Here is a 20,649-nt window from a genome sequence, read left to right as displayed (position 1 = left end):
AAAAAAGTTTTAAATAAAGAGAAACAACATTTCTGTGTTCTGCGCTTGCCTTCCTTAAAGACACCTTTGTCTTCCTTAAAATGTAAGCCTCTCAGCAACTCTCTGACTGGCAGCGCAGAGGGAAAACAGGGCTCAGAGAAGCACACACGGGAGTCAGGGGCTGGAGGATGCCTCTTCCTAGTTTGTCTCCAGTTGTGAAATAACCTGGAAATGAAGGAACCCTCGGTGCCAGCGCAGTGAGGAACAAGAGATGAATCGGCTCCACGATCTGACAGGACTCACACAGCCCTTTACTCCGCTGGGTCAGAGGAAGAACAGAACCTCTGAGCACTCTGCTCCCACATGGACGGGATGAAACACCTCCAGAGCCCAGGCCCATCGCATCTGCTGCCTGGATATCCTGCCCCTGCCCCACTGGCCAAGTGACATGCCTCTCAGCTACATTTAGCCTCTGCCATTCTCACCCTCATCTCTGAATCTTTCCCTATACATTTGTGAAAGAAGAGTACACAGACTCTGGCTATAAGGTCCCAAGAGGGAATTTAACAGAACAGGACTACACCAGGCGAGGGATCTTACAGGCTAATCTATCGTTGGTTTCAAACCTGAGATGGGTGGGGTGGAGGGGGGTGGTCCTTGCCAGGATCACAGAAGAAGAAGACACATCAGCATCAGTGATGAGTCCAAGGAGAAGAATAAAGAAGATGCCTATACACTGAAAGGCAAAACGAGGCTACCGCAAACTGAATGAGGCGCAGCACATCAAGGAGAAAACTGGGGCGTCACTGCCTGCAACCCAGCCAGGAGGTGGGCTTCTCGATGTATGGAAAATGGGAAAAATTCAGGTAAACAAGTACAGATTTCTAACTTCTGGAAAATCAAACAGTTCAACAATGATAGACCCACAGTTGGGAATGAAACTGTAAGAACATGCACCCCCCCACCACAAAAAAAGAATTAGCGCTGAGTCCTGGCTGCTCATTTAGATGAGGGGTGTGTCTACCACAGCCCACCCACTGCCTCAAGGTGGCATCAATGAACTTCTCTCTTTTAAGCTGCCTCCCTGGTTCCCATACTGTCTGGGATTTCTGACTTATACCTTATACGTAACTGGCACGAAGGCTGTCTATGCTACTTGCTGAGGGAGAAAAAGTCTAAGTGACAGGGCAACAGAACAATGGGGGTCACTGCTTATAAATAATACTTATATATATGATTATGTGGGTCAGGATGTGTGCAGAAAAGGGCGCTCCCAAACACTAAGGATAATTTTCTCTGGGGAGCGTCATTCCTAGATACGTTCCCCTTCTGCTTAATATACTTATGCATCATTCCTTTGAATTACTTAAATCAAACATGCATACATTTACAACCAAACCAAAATGTTTTCAGTAAAATATTTTCAGTAAAATGTATTCCAGAAAATAAGAGAAAACTTCAGTATAAATTGAACATACTATGCTAAGTAAATAAATAGAAAATTTATTATAAATTACAGACCACTTAGAAAAGGAAGAAAATCACAAAAAAAAAGAAGGTAAAGGGCACCCTATAATCCCATTACCCAGAGGTAACACTGTAGACATTTCAATATCTGTCCTGATAGGTGAACAAATCTGCCTGCAGGGCAGGAGGCAATGGAGCAATAAATGAGCCCCATAAAACACTTCACGTAGGAATTCCCGTTGTGGCTCAACAGTAACGAACCCGACTAGTATCCACGAGGAGGACGAGGGTTCGATCCCTGGCCTAGCTCAGTGGGTTAAGGATCCCAAGCTGCTGCGAGCCATGGTGTAAGTCGACTGCAGCTCTAGTTTGACCCCTAGCCTAGGAACTTCCATATGCTGCAGGTCAGCCCTTAAAAAAAGACAAAAAACAAAAAAAACTTCACATTAAAAAAAGTAACTAAATAAATATCTTTCTTGGAAGGAGAGGGTTATAGGCACAGACGAAGAGGAGGGGCAGGAAAGACAGTCCCTGAAAAGGAGCTGAAGGATGACAGTCTTCATGTCTTCCCCTCACAAAGCACCTGCCAGGAGACAAAAGAGCCAGCCGAGCAGCACCCTGGCTGGGCTGGGCTAAGCAGGGGCGGCGAGGCCATGGGGCTCATGCCTGCTGACTACAGGCTGCAGGAAGGAGACCCCACTTTCAGATTTGTAATGTCCCAAAATATACCACCTAAGAAGCTTTTCTCCACTGAGAAGAGGAGATACCAGATGACAGATACCAGATGACAGGAGGTAAATTACAAAAAGGTACATTTAAGTAACTAGTTATTCTACTGATCTAGTGACCACACCAGCCACGCTGGGCATCGTTCTCATCTCCCCAGCCACACATCTACTCATGAAACCCTGGCAGCTTCACCTCCTGACCCATCAGCCACCACCCAGTTTAAGCCTTCCTCTCACACGTGGCTACTGCAATTGCCTTAACCACTTTCTTGTTTCTTCCCATCCCTTCTCCAGGTGCCCACTAAGAGTCATCCAACACCAGCGCTGATCACAACAGATGTGAAACTGGCTGAGACTCTTCACTGGCTCCACAACACCTACAACAGCAACATTCAAACACTGTTCACTCTAATCCATAGTAAGAAATATAATTTACACTGTAACCCAGTACATTCACACATATATACATAACACACACATACACACGAAACAAAAGTTTCATTAAGTCACACCTAGCCTTACTACGCACAATATAATCTGAGATTTTCTTTCTTTCTTTCTTTTTTTTTTTTTTGTCTTTTCGCCTTCTCTAGGGCCGCTCCCGCAGCACATGAAGGTTCCCAGGCTGGGGGTCCAATTGGAGCTGTAGCCGCCAGCCTACGCCAGAGCCACAGCAACGCGGGATCCGAGCCGAGTCTGCGACCTACATCACAGCTTACGGCAATGCCAGATCCTTAACCCACTGAGCAAGGCCAGGGATCAAACCCGCAACCTCATGGTTCCTAGTCAGATTTGTTAACCACTGCGCCACGACGGGAACTCCGAGATTTTCTTGTCTGACCCATTTCATTTTTAAAAAATTCTAGGCTTGACTCACAAATTAATTTCAGGCCCTACTAAAGGGCAGCAACTTATAATTTGAAAAACAGGGAGGTAGCATCTAAACACCTTTTGCAGAGAATGCTGATCATTCAGGCTCCCCTCCTTCCATTTCCCCCTCACGGTTCACACTTAGCAGTCCACACAGTTCATACGTAGCAGTTCCCAAGATACAAAGTGCTCTCCCAAGCTCGGGGGCTTTGCACATGCTTCCTTCACTGCCTCAAACCCCCACCCACCACCTCTGTGCCCACAAAAGTCATTTGGTCCTCGAAGTCTTAGCTCAAACACTATCAAACACTCCTTAGAGACACCCCTGGACAATAAATATACGTCTCTCCTCTGTTCCACCATATGTCGTGCAGACATTAGTCATTCTTCAGGGACAGCGATGAGCCAAGTCCCATCCCATGTGCTAAGAACACCACGGTAACTGAAAACCAACACAGAAGGCAAAAGATTCTTGCTTTTTCAGAGCTCAGCCAAAGAATCACAACACAGATGTAAAGTGACATCCTCAGTAAGGGCTAGAGTGGTAAATGGTGCTTTAAGAAATTGCACAAAGACTTCAATAAGGCTAGGGAGGTTCTCTAAAAAGAGATACCTGGGCTGAGATGTGCTGGGGGAGGGAGGGGTCCCAGAATTGCTGGTCCAGGTAGAAGGGCAGCCTGTGCCAAGGCACTGAGGGAAGCAGGGAACACAGCATTTCCAGGATGAGCTGGAGAGGCAGGGAGGGACTTTGTTAGCGATTTTTATCTTTAACCTAAAAGCAGCAGCAAAGTACATGTGTGTTTAAAGTGCACGTTTGTACAGTGTGCACGTGTATGGGAGAGAGGCCAGGAAATGATAGCCCAATCTGTCCTCTGGCAGATGGAAGCAGCTCGGCTGAGGGTTGAACAGAGCCAGGAGGAGCAGAAGGTACTTAGGAGGCGTGCAGAGAGCTGGTGACAAAGTAAGTGGCACATGTGTGTGTAGAGCATGTGCCTCACAGAACCCAGTGGAGGGGATGTTGAGCTGGGCAACACAGGGATGTGACAAGGAATTCTTTTTCAGTTGCGGGAGGTGGGGCGGGATCAGGTGAGAGTATGCAGCTGATTTGGAACCTTTTAAAAAAAATGTTTTTTGTTAGAGTCGATTTACAATGCTCTGTCAATTTCTGCTGTACAGCAAAGGGACCCAGGTCTACATACACATACATTCTTTTTCTCATATTATCTTCCATTGTGTTCTATCCCAAGGGATTGGATAGGGTTCCCTGTGCTATACAGTAGGACATCATTGCTGATCTGAAGTTGAAGATGCCTTTTAGATGTCCAAGTGAGTATAATTCCATTCAAGTAATTCTCCGATCACATCATTATTTTGCATTTGCATAGTGTCGCCCTGCTGGAGTCCAGAGGACATATCTTTTCATGTCAGGGCACATGAGCACAGCCCCTGGCACATGATAAGTCTTAATACGTGGCAGTTATTTATTATTTAGCAACAAACACTGGCCGTATGTGAGGCAGCTATGAAAACCTTCACGCACGTTAAAGGCTATCAGATCAAAGCAGCTCCGCCTGGCCTGCTCTTCCCACAGGGGCCGTAGTGGGATGAAGACCATGGAAGAAAAACACCAGACCCAGGGTTCACGAAGGCTGAGGTGCCCTGGGGCGTGGATTCTGGTGGGCCACCAGTATGGCAGCTCTAACGTTATTGCACAATACAACCTTTAAAAAAGAGCCACTCGAAAGTCCATAACCATTGAAAGCTCTGAACACTGACTACTTCCTGCAGTCAGTTATCGTACTGGCTCCTGGGGTCTCACGCATGCCCCATCTGTGCCCTCCCCTCAAACTACCCCTCGGTCTCATCATGGCTGTAGCAGTGACTTACTTTCAGGACTGCAAAGACAGACCAAGTGATAGAGTTGTATCAATCACTGGAGTTCCTGCTGTGGCGCAATGGGATTGGCTGCATCTCTGGTGCACTGGGTTTCAGGTTCAATTCCCAGCTCGGCACAGTGGGTTAAGGATCCCCTGTTGCCACAGCAATAGCGTAGGTCGCAACTGCGGCTCGGATCTGATCACTGGCCTGGGAACTCCATATGCCCCAGGGTGGCCAAAAAAGAAAAAAAGGAGTTCCTGTTGTGGGTCAGGAGGTTAAGAACTGGACTAGTATCCGTGAGGACGCAGGTGTGATCCCTGGCCTTGCTCAGTGTGTTAAAAGATCTGGCATTGCCATGAGCTGTGGTATAGGTCAAAGACAAGGCTCAGATCTGGTGTTGCTGTGGCTGTGACATGGGCTGGCAGCTGCAGCTCTAATTGGAAGCCTAGCCTGGGAACTTCCATATGCTACAGGTGTGGGCCTAAAAAGGTAAAAAAAAGAAAAAGAAAAAAAAGTAATAAAATCTACCATTTAATTGAGGAAGCCACAATACTAGGCTATAACTATGCTAGCAGCCAGAATAAGTAAACATCCTTCTATGCTGCTGGGAAAAAACTCTGAAGAGGAAACTGAATGAAGAAAACCGAAATACCTTACAGACACACACATTAGTTAGGTTTTTCCCTCTTTCTCAATTTACATTTTCTCTTTTAGAATTTTTTCCAACAGCATGGAAGGATGTATAATTACTGTGATATTATCACAGTTATACCATAGTATTATAGGTTCCTAAATTTAAATAGATTTCATTACTTTTTTCGATTGATACAACTTTAATATTTTATCATTGGCTTCAGACATTAGCAAGAAGTTAAATTCTTTCTTTACAAAATGTCACAATGAATTATTTTTTCAAATAAAAGCAATGTTTATTTATTTCCTTTTTTTTGCTTTTTTCTTTCTTTTTTTTTTTTTTTTTTTTTGCTTTTTAGGCCCGCACCCAAGGCATATGGAAGTTTCCAGGCTAGGGATTGAATCGGAGCTACAACTGCCGGCCTATGCCACAGTCACAGCAAGACGGGATCTGAGCTGCGTCTGTGACCTACACCACAGCTCACGGCAAAGCCAGATCCTTAACCCACTGAGCGTGGCCAGGGACTGGACCTGGGTCCTCATGGATACTAGTCGGGCTTGTTACCTCTGAGCCACAATGGGAACTCCTGCAATGCTTATTTCTAAAAACCAGTTGGCCTCAGAATATCATTTCAAAGTATTTCTGAATACACAAGTCTAATAACAGTTACATTTTACAAAGTTTTCATATTTTTAAATGAATTAAACTAATATTTCAATCTTCCACTGTTACTTTAGGCAAATGCAAAATCATGGTATAACAAGACAGGTAGCTTACTGTGGTCATGTCCACTTACATGCGTCAATTCTCAAAGAAAAAAAAAACCACCATTTTTTAAAATCCATGAAAGTCTAACATCAAAAGCTATCATGGAGTTCCCGTCGTGGCGCAGTGGTTAACGAATCCGACTAGGAACCATGAGGTTGCGAGTTTGATCCCTGGCCTTGCTCAGTGGGTTAAGGATCCAGCATTGCCGTGAGCTGTGGTGTGGGTCCCAGACGCAGCTCGGATCTGGCGTTGCTGTGGCTGTGGTGTAGGCCGGCGGCTACAGCTCCGATTCGACCCCTAGCCTGGGAACCTCCATACGCCGTGGGAGCGGCTCTAGAAAAGGCAAAAAGATGACCCCCCCCCCCAAAAAAAAAGCTATCACTTACATGTGGGATCTGAAAAAAGGACACAATGAACTTCTTTGCAGAACAGATACTGACTCACAGACTTTGAAAAACTTATGGTTTCCAAAGGACCCACTTCGGGGGGTGGGGGGATGTCCTGGGGCTGTGGGATGGAAATCCTATAAAATTAGATTGTGATGGTCATTGTCCAACTATAAATGTAATAAATTCATTGAGTAATAAAAAATAAATAAAATCCATGAAAGTCTAATTTATCATCCTTGTTATATTATTTATATAGTAACTTTAAAATTTACAAATATTTATTTTGCTACCACAAGGTTGGCTTTTTGCTAAAATGTGAAAGTCACTGGCTCAAAGACAAATAAGTGAGCCAAAAAAGTCACGGCCCAGCAACATGAGGAGGTTTAAGTTCTGTGTAAGTGGTGGGTGCACACACACATCTACGTAAAGGATGGTTACAAAATCATGTGCAGAGGGATATTTCACATTGTGTCTGCTTGTGTAAAAAAAGAAAGTTCTTTCAGGAATTCAGTTCCACCAGAATCAGATGACCTCAACGTCACACAACTAATAACAAAGTCCAGTTACGTCGTAACATTGTCACAGCACTTATGTTACCCGGCCCTGCATGAGCATCAAAGCAGCATGGAAATCAGGAAACAGTACCACTTTCAAGGACACTGTGATCGAGGCGCTGACATGTGTGGACACTGACATAGAGAAAATACTGACTGATAAGCTTTTAAAATCAAGTGTTTCTAAGAGTTCCCATCGTGGTGCAGTGGAAACGAATCTGACTAGGAACCAGGAGGATGTGGGTTCGATCCCTGGCTTTGCTCAGTGGGTTAAGGATCCGGCATTGCCGTGAACTGTGGTATAGGTCGCAGACATGGCTCGAATCTGGTGTTGCTGTGGCTGTGGTGTAGGCCAGCAGCTGTAGCTCTGATTCGACCCCTAGCCTGGGAACCTCCATATGCCACTGCTACAGCCCTAAAAAGCCAAAAATAAAATAAATAAGTAAATAAATAAATAAATAATTCAAGTGTTTCCAATGAAGACAGACCTATCTAATGAAGCCTTGAGACTGTGCTCCTTGAAAACTCTGATGCTCAAGGAACACTGTCTTCCTTTATAGACACGCCAATCAAACCGTATTTGGCTCAATATTCAAATGAACACCTTGAAATGACAAAGATCATGGAAGTATCTCATAAGCTTGTCCCCTGATGGTGTAGCTAAGACAAGCTATAAAAGCCTTAGATCACAGAGGGTCGTTCTGGAATGGGAGCAGCCTTCACATACAGATCCAAATTTCACCTTAAATGAGTTTATAAAAACGGTGAATAAAATAAAACCCCAGCCCCATGGTCTCATTTGTCTTCAGCTTTCTATGCATGGAATCAGATTCCATGTGCTGCTGCTTCACCCTGGAGCTCACAGGTTGTCCAAAAGAAACATTCTGTCACGAGTTAGCAAACTAAAAAAACTGGAAGAGCATATCACTGAAGACTTGTTAAAGGATCTTTCCTGGCTTTGAAACACAGAAGAATGTTTGCACACGTGAAAGGTCCTGCAAGGAACAGGTGAACATCTACTAGCAAGTACTGACAAAAATGGTCCCCCCTCACTCAGCATTCCTCCATGCTTGGAAACACTTTACCACTCTCTGAATGTGGCATACAAGAAAGTATTGCTGGGGTAAAAATCAATTTCACTACCACAAGACACAGTATTATTTGCCAATAAAAGAAAAGGAAGAGCAGTTAGATTTAAAGAATGATCATACTTTTTTTTTTTTACTTATTTTTATTTTATTTTTACAGCTGCACCTGTGGCATATGGAAGCTCCCAGGCTAGGGGTCCAATTGGAACTACAACCTCAGGCCTATGCCACAACCATGGCAACACCAGATCCGGATCAACACCGGATCTGGGTTGAGCCACATCTTCAACCTATGCCTGCTGTAGTTTGTGGAAACGCCAGATCCTTAACCCGCTGAGCGAGGCCAGGGATTGAACCCGCATCCTCTCAGACACTATGACGGGTTCTTAACCCACTGAGCCTCAAGGGGAACTCCAAGAATGGTCATACTTTAAAAAATATAACATTAGAGTTCCCACTATGGTGCAGTGAGTTAAGAATCTGACTGCAGCAGTGCCGGGGTTCAATCCCCGGCCCTGTGCAATGGGTTAAGGATCCAGCATTGCCGAAACTGCAGCAGAGATCACAGCTATGGCTCAGATTCCACCCCTGGCCTGGGCAACCCCCCTGTGGATTCGGCCATAAAAACAGCAAGAGACTGATTTACGTAAATTTTGATTCATAAAGAGTAAAGAGTTCTGGCCAATTGGAGAAATAGCAGTAACTATTCTTTGAACACTTGCTACCCCTTGTACAGTTTCTTGATGAGAACAGCTATCAAGAATTTGAAGAAATCAATGAAAAGCTCTTATAGGAATTGTGTTCATTAATTTCAAACATAGAGCCTAATACAGAAAAGTAATACCTAGAAAAGCAGGATCAAGTCTCTTATTAAAATTAAAAAAAAAAATTTTAAAGAAAGGCATTCCCATTGTGGCTCAGCAGGTTAAGAACTCAACTGTATCCATGAGGTTATGGGTTCCATCCCTGGCGTGGCTCAGTGGGTTAAGAATCTGGCAGTGCCAAAAGCTGTGGTGCAGGTCTCAGATGTAGCTTGGCTCTGGTATTGCTGTGGCTGTGGCTGTGGCCTGCAGCTACAGCTCTGATTCCACCCCTAGCCTGGGAACTTCCACATGCTGCAAGTGTGGCCCTGAAATGAAAAAATAACAATAATAATAATTTTAGCCTTTAATATCAAATCTTTGTATTTTGTATTTAGCAGAGTCATGTAACATAAAGAACACATGACAGATTTTGGCCAAGCCCTATCTGGAAGCCACTGAACTTGCTCCTGCTTATTCCAATGTGTCACACGAATGTGATTTTCCACGTGCATCATGATGCACCAATGGCTGGGAAGCATGAAGGCAGAGAAGAGAGACATCACCAAGAAGAGCACCAGCAGGAAAGCCGAGAGAGCCTCGTGTTCCCGGGTGAAGGCGTGTCATGAATGACCACCCACCCTGTATTCTTGGGCCAGGAGTATCTGACCCTTCTGCTTCACCCCCATCCTCTGTTCCTGCCCCATCAGGAGCTGGAATCACCAGAGAAGCAGTCCAACCTTATAATCCACACACTCAAAGAAAAATTCCCAGATGCAAGCAACCCATCACAAATGGATGAAAATGCTTTATCAGACTCCAGTAGAGTAATATCTTCTCTTAGCGCAAAGAGAAAATTTCTGATCTACTTTCTGAATGCAACTGCAAGAGCCATACATTTTACAACTATACATGGATAACACATTATAGAGTCATCAAAATTGTAATATTGTAGAGATATACTGAAAAATATTTATAGCATAAAATTAAAAGTAATCAAATAGTACATATATTCAGATTATAAAAGACAAACACATACTTTGAAAAGGTCAAAAACAAAAAAACTTAAATTATGGTAGAGTGGCAAAAGTAGGAAATTTTTTTATTGCTTAAACTTTTTTCTTTAACATTGTTGCATTGCCTTCAACTAGAATGGTAATAATATTTTTCAAAAAGATGAATGAATTGATAATAGGTCTGCAAGCCCATACTGTCTTCTTCCGTCAGCTACCATAAATTAACTGACATTTGCTCCTATGAATGTATCAAAGTCTCCCTTTCAAAGCAGGGTGTTAAACTGCTTTCTTACCTTTTTAAATATTGCCATGCTAATCAGAAAGGCAAATTTTCAAACTACTTATAATCTCCCCGTTTTACATTAAACTCCACTGAAGAATATTATTCCATATGACCAAACACACAGCTGCTTGGATCTAAGGACTCTAAAGTAATAATCAGAAATCTCTTACAGATTATTTGAGAATGAAGACAGAATTATCCACATAATTAACCCTATGTTTAAAAAGAGCAAAAATTTCAAAATCAATAACTTTTTTTTTTCTTTGTCTTTTTGCCTTTTCTAGGGCCGCTCCCACGGCAATATGGAGGTTCCCAGGCTAGGGGTCCAATCGGAGCTCTTGCCGCCGGCCTACACCAGAGCCACTGCAACGTGGGATCCGAGCCATGTCTGCGACCTACACCACAGCTCATGGCAACACCGGATCCTTAACCCACTGAGCAAGGCCTGGGATCGACCCTGCAACCTCATGGTTCCTAGTCGGATTCATTAACCATTGTACCATGATGGGAACCCCTCAAAATTAATAACAAAATTAAGTCCACCTGCTGGACTGTTAACTATCTACTGACTCTTGCTGTATCAGCTCTGATGAATATGCCAGAACGGTGCTCTAAGTAGTGGAAATTAACTGAGCACTTACTGTGTGCCAGGCACTTAGTACTTCTTTAAGCTATTTCATTTAAACTGAATGAGAATATTTTTGGAGATAGTTATTACCATGCTCATAATCCAGAAGGTGAAATAAGTCACTAGGGAGCAGCAAAGTGGATTAGAACTTGGGCTTCTCTAACTCTGAAGCCCATGTCTTCTTCACTGGGCTCCCCTACACAGACACATTGACAGTGGATAATGATCAAGCGTCCATAAGAACACAGTTAAATAACAACATGAGATACACAACCAACAATGTCAGGCTGCATGACAGGTCTCCTTTACAACCATAATACATCTATTTTTAAGTTCTTTGTCTTAACCAGGTTTTTTTAACACAGCCATCAATCAACAGAGGTCTGCTACTTCCCCTGCAGAATCTCATAATTACACTTCCAGGTGAGAAACAGATCCATGAGTGGACATGGAGTAACCATGTAGATTGACTCTGTGCAGAGCGTATACTTCCCGAATTCCAAGAATTTCCAGTGTCTGCACCGCATGGGAGATACCAAGGTAGAGAGGAAAATGAGCCGAAGCTAATGTTTGTCTTTTTGAAATTTGTGTTTGACTCTCAGCTCTGCCACCTGACAGTGGGGAGACTACAAGCAAATTGCCTACCTCCTTAGATCTCATTTTCTTGCTTTAAAGTAAAGTAACACTGCAAAGATTAAATGAGAATATATTCCAAGGCCTGCACCAAGAAAGAGCTCAGTCAGGGATAGCTTCCTTTACTTTCTTGCAAAATCTTAAAATCCACGTTTTATTGCAGCACTTTAGCAAGTAAGTCTTTATTTTTGTCATGACTGTAAACTTGAAATTGTATAATTAAGAAGAAAAATTACCTGAAGCATTGTTGAAAAATGTCTTATTGCTTCATCATAGAGACCACTGCCGATCAATACATATGCAATAGCTATGAAAAAAATACAAAAATATTAAAAGAACAAATAAAGGATTTCAGACAGAAAGTGGTACCTAAATTCTTTACTGAATCTTAAAAAGCAGCTCCAAGGAGGAGAAGCAGTTAAAGAAAACCTAGAAGTTAATAAGATGTAACTGAATTCTCCCAGCTCTCAGCACTTGATAATCAGTCTTCCAGTTCTATCTAGATTTTAATTATTAAAGTCATCTATAAAACATCTGCCTACAAGAAGTAATTATCTTTTTCTCAGCCCATCACTCACTTTCAAATACCAAATAATTTTTATGAATGTTTCCTATCCTTAAATCAAAAGAGCTAGTAATAAGCTTGAATAATACCCACACAATGCGGCAATGTGATTTTACTGTGAAAATTAGAAGAAATACCCAAATAGCATCACGTATCTCAATTCCTGCAGGTGCAGGAACTGGATTTACTGCCAGTTACCTAGTCTGAACAAAACAGAGGCTCAAATTATTATATATTAATATAATGCTTAACTGTAAATAATTCACATCACTGCGATGCAGTGGTGGTTTTTTCCCTACTTCTTCTATTCAAAACATAGTCAAAACACTGCTGAAAATATATTCTTACAATGAATAAATAGTTTCAAGTCAAATTGTTTATGTAAGTGGTATTTTGTAATGAGAGCCATGACAATCTCTTAAAGCACGGCAGTATTTTGACTAAACTTTTTAGCATGATCAAAAATAAATTTTAGGAGTTCCCATCGTGGCGCAGTGGTTAACGAATCCGACTAGGAACCATGAGGTTGCGGGTTCGGTCCCTGCCCTTGCTCAGTGGGTTAACGATCCGGCGTTGCCGTGAGCTGTGATGTAGGTTGCAGACACGGCTCGGATCTCGCGTTGCTGTGGCTCTGGCGTAGGCCGGCGGCTACAGCTCCGATTTGACCCCTAGCCTGGGAACCTCCATATGCCGTGGGAGCGGCCCAAGAAATAGCAAAAAAAAAAAAGACAAAAAATAAATAAATAAATAAATTTTAATATTTTAGATTATATTTCCATCTATATTTGCCTTAACTCTCTAAATCTCTGAATACCCCTGAAAAAAGGTATGTTCTTAACTCAATATAATACTATTTTGATTCCATATCTTTGCAAAAAAAAAAAAAGCTTTATTGTAACCCTCTAAGACATAATACGTATTCAAGAAGATGGCAATTTAAAACTTTTACTGTCACTCAGAGTTTCAATTTCCTGATAGTTAAAAGCAGGAGAAACAGTAAATGCAAAAAGAGATGTAGAGTATCTTTATAACTAACCTGAGAAAGACAAAGTTCAAAAAACACTGAGCATCATAATAATATAAGGGCTTTGGGAGGACATTCTTCAACATGAAAAGAGGACTGTTTTTAAGCCAATTTCTTTGAAAAGATAATTAAGGCCAAACTCATATTCAGAGTAATAGGAATGGATACTATTCAGGTAGTTTTAGCAGATGGCGAGATAGCCAGAGATCTCTTTGGTGGGGGCCAGCAGTATCGGTAGCAAAACCAGCAACAGTAATAAGTGTCACATACTGTATTCTTAATACGTGCCAGGCACAGCCCCAAGCATTTATACACACTGCGACTCATTTACTCCTTAATTCCAATGAGGGACAACAACTGTATGTCCCCCATTTGCAGACAAGGAAATTAAGCATTTAAACTGTCCAAAGACAACATGCAGTGAGACAAGAGAACCAGGCTGCCTCGCTCTGGGACCCGCCCTCCTAAACAACAAGCCACCCTGAGCAAAATCAAGGCTGCACCGAAAGGGCTGTGCAATGGGCCAAATTCCTTGATGACTGGGTGAACAGGGACTGAACCATAAACTTGTACTTTTTTTGAGTGCACTAAGCTGTTCGCTGTGCTGTTCAGTCCTGTTTTCAATGCTCTGCCCATACCTTCAAGTGTGAGCTGATCAGGTGATGAGGGGGACACACCCAAAGCAGATCAGATGCTGGTGAAACTGGCCTCTTACAACACAGTCTTGAACAAGGCAAACTGCATGACCCATCTGCAGATCTGAATGAACTCAACCTTCTACACCCACGGGCTTAGACCCATGGGTACATTAACCCAAACCTAGCTCTTTTATTACACAGAAGACTAAAGCAGGTGTGATTCTCTTTCCGCTTTCTCTTCTAAATTGTACTTGATGACAGCACACGAATAACCTTTTAATGAATGATAACAGCGCAAAGGAACTCATTACCATAATCATTCATTTCCATAGAAACACAAAGCTGGGACAGTCCTTACCAATTCCATCCAGATCTTTTATTTTATGATGAATAATACAGAGACCCTCACAAGGGTTGAATGCCCCATCCATGATCACACCGCTCATATTGGCAGAGCCACCCTCTGTTTTTCCTGCCTCCCCATCCTGCCTACTCGCTCTTCATCTTAGGAACTCTAGGTAAATACCCCAGGAATAGCCCCCGTGTCAAGTCTCACCTAATTCTTCATTTGTGCTGTCATTATCAGTAGCAAATGGGAATCTCTTCTGTTCGGCAATAGACTTGGCCTGGCTCTGAAATAAAAACAAACATACATTTTATTTTATTTTATTTTATTTTTTGTCTTTTTTTTGCTATTTCTTTGGGCCGCTCTTGCGGCATATGGAGGTTCCCAGGCTAGGGGTCGAATCGGAGCTGTAGCCCCTGGCCTACGCCAGAGCCACAGCAACGAGCGATCCGAGCCGCGTCTGCAACCTACACCACAGCTCACAGCAACGCCGGATCGTTAACCCACTGAGCAAGGGCAGGGACCGAACCCGCAACCTCATGGTTCCTAGTCGGATTCGTTAACCACTGCGCCACCACGGGAACTCCCCAAACATACATTTTAGCTTATGGCAAATGAAAAGATATAATGAAAACTGAATTTTATTTATTTATTTATTTACTTGGCCGCCCTGTGGCATACGGAGTTCCCGAGTCAGGGATCAGATCTGAGCTGCAGTCGCAACCTGAGCTGCAGCTTCGACAACGCTGGTTCTTTAACCCATTGTGCCCAGCTGGAGATCGAACCTAAATCCCAGTGCTCACAAGATCCTGCTGATCTGTTGTGCCACAGTGGGAACTCTGAAACCTGTATTTTATTTTATTTTTGCTTTTTAGGGCCGCACCTGTGACATATGGAGGTTCCCAGGCTAGGGGTTGAATCAGAGCTGCATCTGCTGGCCTATGCCACAGCCACAGCAACGTCAGATCCGAGCCATGTCTGTGACCTACACCACAGCTCACGGCAATGCCAGATCCTTAACCCGCTAAGCTAGGCCAGGGACGGAACCCACAACTTCATGTACCTAGTCGGATTCATTTCCGCTGCGCCACGACGGAAACTCCCCTTAAACCTGTAATTTAAAAAATTAAAGCTACACTTACTTTTGGCAGCCAGAAAATATTCACATTAAGTCATTATCAATAATGGACCTCGAAGACACAATCTGTGCTGTAGCTGATTTTCTTCCTTCCTTTATCGTTAGTGGTTCGGTTTCCAAGAACACCTATTCCTTTATGTTCGTGGGCATTAATCTTCCTGGCTGCTTCAGAGCTCCCTTCAAACACTATTTCATGACATTGCTCATGTTAGAAAGATCACATTCTAGTGACTGGTCTTCAATGTGGTTTGATAACAGAATACTGCTCTTTAAACCCTATTTTAGTATTTTAGAAATAAGAGCTACAGGTTATAGAAAGATGACACCATAATAAGACCAGTCAAACCTGACCAAGAAACAAGACATTTTATTAAATAATGCACAGCAGGTAATGAACATAACCGTCCCACTTGACACAGTACATTTGCCATGAGGAAATCAAGCAGACACACATGTGTACGCTTGGCAGAAGAGATAAAATAAAAATAGTAACTAGGGAAAAACAAAATAAGTTAGCTTAGCAATAGGAATGATTTTTTAGGCAGTACTGGTCCACCACCCGAAACAACGGCTCTATTGTGTTTTGGAGACAAGTTGTGTCTGATAACACAAACAGCTGTCACTTGGCTGGAAGATTTCACTGCTGACACCGAGTCGTGACAGGCTTAGCCTACAGGGTACACATTAAGATGACAACTTCATACCAGATTCACCTAAGGTATGTTGAAAACGTGTACACACAGACAGAGGAAGCTAAGATAGTGCGAGACAAAAGAGTCACTTGGGCAGAACTATAGGATTAGAACCTAGTGACATCCTAATTATTCGAATCCCTCTTTTTTTTTTTTTTAAATCCATTGTACAGATGCCTACGGGCATACATGACAGCCAAAGACTTCTACACAGGTGACTCTTAGGACTGATGACTGTGCTATTTGGCTAATAACTGTTCTCATTAGCCACAGTCTCTTGGGCTTCACTGACTCACATAACAGAGTTAACAGGTATTTCCACCTACACGCCCTACACTCTTAAGGTTCAGATTGATATTCAGATACAGAGTGGTTTTGGGAATTTGCCTAGAAGACAGATCAAGGGAGCTTCCTGGTGGACTAGTGGTCTGGACTCAGCACTTTCACTGCTGCAGCCCAGGTTCAATCCCTGGTCTGGGAACTGAGATCCCACATCAAGCCACTTCACGCTGAGGGCAAAAACACAAATAAATAAATAAACAAATAAGTAAATAAAATGGGTCAAGGAGTTCCCATTGTAGCTCAGTGGGTTAAGAACCAGATGTAGTGTCCATGAGGACGCAGGCTCAATCCCTGGCCTTGCTCAGTAGGTTAAAGATCCGGCGTTGTGTCTGTGGCATAGGCCGGCATTTGTAGTTCCAATTTGACCTATAGCCTGGGAACTGCCATATGCTGAAGGTGTGGCCATAGTAAGAAAAAAAAAATTTTTTTTTTTTTTTGGTCTTTTGTCCTTTTGCACCCGCGGCATATGAAGGTTCCCAGGCTAGGGGTCTAATCAGAGCTGCAGCCGCTAGCCTATGCCAGAGACACAGCAACATGGGATCAGAGCTGCATCTGCGACCTACACCACAGCTCACAGCAACGCTGGATCCTCAACACACTGAGCAAGGCCAGGGATCAAATCTGCAACCTCATAGTTCCTAGTTGGATTCGTTAACCACTGAGCCATGATGGGAACTCTTGAAAAAAAAAATTTTAATAAAATGAAACAGGTCAAGAATAAGCGATCTCTGGTCAGAACACAAGTTAAAAGATACAGGTCAAAAGGGCACCCCATCTTAGGAGACTCGGGCCTCTCGTGTCAATCCATGCAGAATCCTGAGCAAAATGAAACATCTGAAAATTCTACTGCTTGGGGAATGTTTACATTTTCCCTCTTCCAGGAAAACCTTGAGGACTACAGAGAAACTGTCAGCTCTCTCCTGCTTTGCTCTCTAGCTGGGAGCTTCTGCACATGGATGCCTAATCCAGCTGCTCCACAACGCGGCAGGTTCAACACCATGTGAGGGGTTCATAACACATTCAGGTGTGACCAGCCAAGAGCGCTTCCTCTTTCCAGTTGCTTACAGACAAACGCACAGAGGCAAAAGCTTTTTCTGCTTTACAAGTTGCTTAGAGCCAAGAAAAGGAGTCTATAAACAATGCTTTTAATACTTCAAAAGTCTTGTGATCTCCAGTAACCAAGAAGAGTCAACCATTTGCCAAGCCTCTGTGCAAAAAGATGGTGAAAGAAGGAGTTCCTGGTGTGGGTCAGCAGGTTACGAACTCTACTACTAGTACCCACAAGGATGCAGTTTGATCCCTGGCCTCGATCAGTGGGTTAAGGATCCAGAGTTGCTGTGAGTTGCGGTGTAGGCTGCAGACGTGGCTCGGATCCCCCGTTGCTGTGGCTCTGGCGTAGGGCAGTGGCTACAGCTCCTATTCGACCCCTAGCCTGGGAACCTCCATATGCTGTGGGTGCAGCCCTAGAAAAGGCAAAAAGACAAAAAAAAAAGAAAGAAAGAAAATCTATAGCAGATAGCAGACATGGACAGGAAAAGTATAGTATGGACAAATTAATTTCATGATCAAAAAGAATCATTCCCATTTCTAATACTGCATCCATAGCTGTCTTCTGGGGACAGAGTGGGGCAGCTATGATCATGGAAGTTCCAACACACAGCCCCACTCTGCTAGTAGACAAACTCCAATCCACCTTTCGGCCCCTGCTTCTGTTTCAATTCTGAAAGCTGTCTTGTCTGTTTCTTCTAATATAAGGGAGATTATGTCGACCCCCTGTTTTTCCTTTATATGGTTTGCACAACTGAACTTCCACTTGCATTTGTACAGTTATTTGACTAGTGCCTGTCAGAGTCATAATCGCAGGACCACGGCTATCTGGATCACGACCCTACAGCTAAGTACTTACTTAGCACAATGCCTGGCACAATCGAGGTGCCAAATAAACACCTGGAAACTGAAACTAAACGAATAGTTTAACTCCCAGAATTTTCAGCCTGGGGAGAATGAAAGGCCTCTATTGATAAGCATTCTCCCAAAGGTTACTAGCTAGGGCCATGTTCAGCTAGAAATGCCACTAACAGAAAATATTTGAACTACTAACAGCAAGAAGGTCCCTACTAAGTCTAAGAATCTAATCACTTATCCAGGGTAGGGATTACCTAATTTCTAGTTGAATGTTTTCAGGGACAGCCAACTCACTACTTCACACGTTGGCCCATTTTGGTTTGGCGCAAGTCTAACTGAAAAGTTCTTTCCGGTATCAAGTTGACAGCTATGCAATGAGTGGGGTAAAATCAGTTGATCATTCTCTAGCCTGCAATTTCTACCTATATTTAGTAGTTCCTTAAAAAAAAAAAAAAAAAAACACCTGGAATTAAAGTATAGTTGATTATTCAGTAATTCTTACATGAAAAGGCAGAGCTTTGTCTAGAAAAGAAAGAATACCCTAAAGGGAAATTGCAAATGAAAGAAGCAAACAAATCTACGCAGATGTTGTAGGAAAAGACCTAGAGAAAAAATATGTTAACCTCGGCCACTGAAAGTATAACTCAATCTCACGGAATTGAGTGTGAACAAAAAGACCCTTGCACTTCAAGACAGTTGTGCCAGGAGACTATACATGCTAACAGGGATAGGCAGCACCGAGGTGGCACAGTGCCAGGTCCTCGGCCCTGGAGTGGAGACATCTCCTGCACAGATGAGTGAGTACTGATCAAAAACATAGATGTAAGAGTTCCCATCGTGGCTCAGTGAAAACAAACCTGACTAGCATCCATGAGGATGCAGGTTCGCTCCCTGACCTCGCTCAGTGGGTTAAGGATCCAGAGTTGCTGTGAGTTGTGGTGTAGGTTGCAGACTCGGCTCGGATCTGGTATTGCTGTGGCTGTGGTGTAGGCCAGCGGCTACAGCTCTGATTAGACCCCTAGCCTGAGAACCTCTATATGCCGTGGGGGCAGCCCTAAAAAGACAAAAAAAAAAAAATAGATATAAGGGGTATTCATGCAGGCAAAGGCTAGAAAAATAAGATTATACTCTTTGCTCCAATCCATAAGGCTCCTAGAAACAAGTGTTAACCATGATCTCCTTTATTCCGTGGAACTTAAAAGTGAGAAGTGCTAAGTCCAGAATGACCAACCGTCTAATTCATAAGATCAATGGGACAGCAGATCAATGGGACAAAATACCAGATGACCAATCTTTATCTTTATGTAGAACCAACTGGACTCAACTCCTAGTGCATGAACTTCGCCTTCTAGAACTAGTATCACCGTGTTTCCGGCCACAAAAAGAGAAGCCCGGCTGGGAGATGCATACCAGAATCTTCTCAGTGTTGAGGGAAAGCAGTGAGTCGCAGGGTGGCGATCCTTTGGGTTCGCAGTCGGAGTCATGGAAGTTCAAAAAAGATGACTCTGAAAAGCAAACAGTCCTTATTATTCTCCTCACCTTAGATTTATGACTCATCATTGCTTAACTGTGAATTGGAATGTTAAGAATCCATGAAACCAAAATAAAGTGTAAAAAACACTAAAAGGGGCACCCTGTCTTCCAATTGTATGATGTTTAGAGCTTCCAAGTGTCTTGCACACCCATCAGTGATTGTCCTCACAACATGAACAGTCAGCTGTTAAAGACTCTTTCATCAGACACCTATTTGGTGGCATTTACCAGAGGTTAAAAAAAATCACGAAGAGGGCAGCAAAGTGAAGCCAGGAAAACCGACTATTAAAAGACATGCAGTAAGGGTATAGCGTCCAGAAGGTATAAAAACTCTTATAATTCAACAGGAAAAAGACAACCCAATTTATTTATTTTGTCTTTTTAGGGCTGCACCTTTGGCATATGGAAATTCCCAGGCTAGGGCTCAAATCAGAGCTGCAGCTGCAGGCCTACACCACAGCCACACCAGACCCAAGCCAGGTCTTCGACCTACACCACAGCTCACAGCAACACCGGATCCTTAACCCACTGAGCAAGGCCAGGGATTAAACCTGTGTCCTCATGGATACTAGCTGGGTTCTTAACCTAGTGAGCCACAATGGGAACTTCAGACAACCCAATTTAAAAGCAGGCAAAGGGAGTTCCCATCATGGCTCAGTGGTAACAAACCTGACTAAGATCCATGAGGACACAGTTCGATCCCTGGCCTTGCTCAGTAGGTTAAGGATCTGGCACTGCCATGAACTCTGGT

General features: G+C 43.2%; 1 protein-coding gene across 8 annotated transcripts in view; it reads right to left on the bottom strand.

The window, feature by feature from the left end:
* The window catches only part of TTC13 (tetratricopeptide repeat domain 13), an 82,516-nt gene that overhangs the window by 39,289 nt on the left and 22,578 nt on the right, over positions 1 to 20,649 (bottom strand). For 7 of the 8 annotated variants that reach the window (XR_007132436.1, XM_047762418.1, XM_047762419.1 and 4 more), the window contains exons 2-4: positions 19,776 to 19,870; positions 14,499 to 14,574; positions 11,952 to 12,022 (exon numbers count right to left, since the gene is read on the bottom strand). Coding sequence is in view for 7 of the 8 variants with exons in the window: in XM_047762418.1 (XP_047618374.1) it covers positions 11,952 to 12,022; positions 14,499 to 14,574; positions 19,776 to 19,870 (242 nt within the window). In the remaining variant the exon portion in view is untranslated. Of the gene's footprint in view, positions 1 to 11,951; positions 12,023 to 14,498; positions 14,575 to 15,351; positions 15,400 to 19,775; positions 19,876 to 20,649 lie in introns of those variants that run through there. The other variant, XM_047762426.1, reaches the window with a different exon arrangement.

This window comes from Phacochoerus africanus, chromosome 15 (assembly GCF_016906955.1).
Source record: "Phacochoerus africanus isolate WHEZ1 chromosome 15, ROS_Pafr_v1, whole genome shotgun sequence".
In the NCBI taxonomy this organism is placed as follows: domain Eukaryota; kingdom Metazoa; phylum Chordata; class Mammalia; order Artiodactyla; family Suidae; genus Phacochoerus; species Phacochoerus africanus.
This window is presented reverse-complemented; position numbering and strand designations above follow the sequence as displayed.